At 47.2% G+C, this 2,801-nt stretch overlaps 1 protein-coding gene across 1 annotated transcript in view; it reads right to left on the bottom strand.

Annotated features, from left to right (window-relative positions):
* tmem94 (transmembrane protein 94) overlaps positions 1 to 2,801 on the bottom strand; it is a 26,095-nt gene that overhangs the window by 20,675 nt on the left and 2,619 nt on the right. The window contains exons 3-9 of the mRNA XM_015379297.1: positions 2,432 to 2,551; positions 2,009 to 2,136; positions 1,577 to 1,713; positions 743 to 948; positions 484 to 632; positions 304 to 406; positions 100 to 216 (exon numbers count right to left, since the gene is read on the bottom strand). Of these exons, the coding sequence (XP_015234783.1) occupies positions 100 to 216; positions 304 to 406; positions 484 to 632; positions 743 to 948; positions 1,577 to 1,713; positions 2,009 to 2,136; positions 2,432 to 2,551 (960 nt within the window). The remainder of the gene's footprint in view (positions 1 to 99; positions 217 to 303; positions 407 to 483; positions 633 to 742; positions 949 to 1,576; positions 1,714 to 2,008; positions 2,137 to 2,431; positions 2,552 to 2,801) is intronic.

The raw sequence follows: 2,801 nt of genomic DNA, 5'->3' as shown, positions 1-2,801 counted from the left end.
CTCCATCTAAAACACCACGACACCTGGACTCCATCTAAAACACCACGACACCTGGACTCCATCTAAAACACCACGACACCTGGACTCCATCTAAAACACCACGACACCTGGAGTGTAGCATGGTCTTACCTGCAGCTGGAGGAAGTTGTAGCTGCTGGGTGTGAGGCTGGGGGAGTCGCAGAAGAAGCGGACGGTGTTCACCAGCAGGAACGCCACCTGCAGGAGGAACAAGCAGATGAATGAACCCTCCATCTGTTCCTAGAACCATTGAACAATGATTGAGGCTCCAGCAGCTCAGCTCACCAGTACAACAGGACAGACCAGCTTTGTGATGATGGACTGGACCGTGAACCGCTCATTATCCAACACAGTGATGGGCCGGGACAGAGCCAGCTCCAGGCTGCTCCTGTGGAGGGAACCAGAGTTTTAGGGTCTATAATCCTTTGAACCAGTGACCCCCCCCCCATTCATCCAGGCCCCCACCTGACCAGCTCCAGCACCGGGGTCCGGACCACTCTGAAGAGGCGGTGCTGCTGGGGGCTCTGGGGTTCCTTTTTCTCAACCCGGGGTGAAGGTGGGGGGGAAAACGGGGGGAAAAGATCTCCTGGTTCCAGGACTATGTGCTCATCATCCTGAGGAAGAGACAGAGGGTGTGAGAGGGAGCCATCCAAGTCCACAGCTTCTCCTCAGGAGAAAATGAGTTCATTATGGGGGCTGAGGAGCAAACCAAGCCTAGTCTGACCTTGATGCCTCTGAGAGATGCAAACGCCTCTTGGCCAGGTCGCAGAGCGATGACATCTCCTTCCACCAGCAGACTGACGGGCAGGTTGACGAGCTTAGAGTCCCGGTAGGTCCAATGAAGGGACCATGATGGAGACGGGGGCGTGTAAAGGTCAGGGTAAAGAGAGGACGGCCAATGAACTTCCCCCACACACGCTGACACATAATCTGTAAATAATAAAGGAGAGAAAGTAGGAAGCAGACAGTTTTAGCCCTGCAGCGTCATCAGAAAGCAACATTTAACCCTTCAGAGGCAAGTTAAGATAAAACAGTTTTTCCCTTTTTTTTTTTTTTAACGGCACTAGTGGCTTGTTTTTTTCGAGGAGGCTGACAGGGTTGGGGGGGGAGACATCGATTCGAACTCGGGTCGCCCGTGTAGAAGACTAAGGCCTCCGTACATAGGTTGTGCGCGCTAACCACTGCACCACCTGCTGGCCCTGGGTTTTCCTTTAAAGATAGTTTATTCATCCTCTGTTTCTGTTGCCATGGAAACATTCTCCCCAGAACTAACCAGGTCAGCACTACTGTTGGACCTGGCTTGATGTAGCCTGGATGAAACGAATGAAGCCAAGATGCACTAATCAGGCTAACTTGACTTTATATCTTATAATATTGAACAGCTGAATTACTGCTGAATATTTGAAAATAAACACTAATAGAAAGTTATTATTCAAATGGATATCTAGACTGCAGTCACTGGACAAGTTCCAACTATGACAGACAGGCGAGAAGCACACTGGACAAGCAGCAGTGATTTCCACATGTTCTCACCGGAGCTTTTGCACCGGCAACTCACCACTGAGTTGAGTGATGATGCGTTTGAGGCGCCGGATCATCTCAGTTTTCTTTAGCCTCTCCTGACGGCCAACCAAGAGCAGGTTCAACAGGAAGAGGAGGAGTAGAGCTGCAGCGTTCACCATCTCTATACCAGAACTGGAAATCACAATGAAACTATTATTGAAAGTGTTGTTCTGAACTTAAAGCTTTTGAAGCTTTTATATATAGATAAAGAAAGTGAAATCAATTATTATTTGATCCCACCCATTGCCAAAGGTCAGCACAGGTGCAGAATATGAGAAGAACCTTGGGTAGGTATGTGGATGTTTTAGGCAGAGCTAATTGAATCTTTTTGGAGGTTGGAACATTTGGATGAATTATTATGCTTTTCCTCGATATGCTACCTTAATTTCCCCATTTACTCCCCAGGACAGGAAGGTTCACCCCTTACCTGCCAGTCGGCTGGCTGCCGTGGCAGCAAATGAGTCCCAGAACAACCAGCAGGGTAAGGGCTCCACCTGGCCAGTGGAGACAGGACTGCCGATTGCCATGGTATAGAAAGCTATTTAGCCACTGCTCCTATTGAAAAAAGGCAGAAATGAAAAATCAACAAAAACAGTTTGTGATCCAAGCTCTGTATTTGGGAACATGCAGGTGGGAGGCAGTTTGACCTTGACCCTAGGCTTACACACAAATATCAAAAGCTGTCCTAAAACAAATAAAACAATCTTTAAGATGTTCAAACTTTGTGAAATCCATTTTCTAGAAAAGCTCAAAAATAAGGGTGGAAATGGAAGTGCTTCAATTTATTTATTTTTTTTTAATGATAAAAACACTCAGAAAGTTTTTCTCGAGTTAGAGAGAGCGTGCGTACCCGCCAGGAAAGCCGTCTCTGTCTGGCTCTCTGGTGCTGCTCCAGCAGGCTGCTGAGCTGGTCCCGGAGCTTCACCAGTGCCTGACTGGTTGAGAGGCCATGGGTCACACCATCTGCCCCCTGCAAACACATGTCATCATAATTTACATCACCATTTAACAGAAAAACAGGAGCATAAGCCTACAGGCATAATACATTTCAAAAAGATTTCTATAGCTCTTTTTTAACCAACCATCTTACAAGATAAGCTATTGCATCATTTCCAAAGTGCTACTCTGGGCACTACACCAAATCACAAAATACTGTGTTTTTTTGTGTAGGACTCGGCACAGTTCATCTGTGGCTCAGTTCTCTGATAACAGAGCACATC

The sequence above is a fragment of the Cyprinodon variegatus genome, unplaced genomic scaffold, assembly GCF_000732505.1.
Source record: "Cyprinodon variegatus isolate N-32 unplaced genomic scaffold, C_variegatus-1.0 Scaffold189, whole genome shotgun sequence".
Classification (NCBI taxonomy): Eukaryota; Metazoa; Chordata; class Actinopteri; order Cyprinodontiformes; family Cyprinodontidae; genus Cyprinodon; species Cyprinodon variegatus.
The sequence above is the reverse complement of the archived record's forward strand: the minus strand, read 5'-3'. Positions and strand labels throughout refer to the sequence as shown.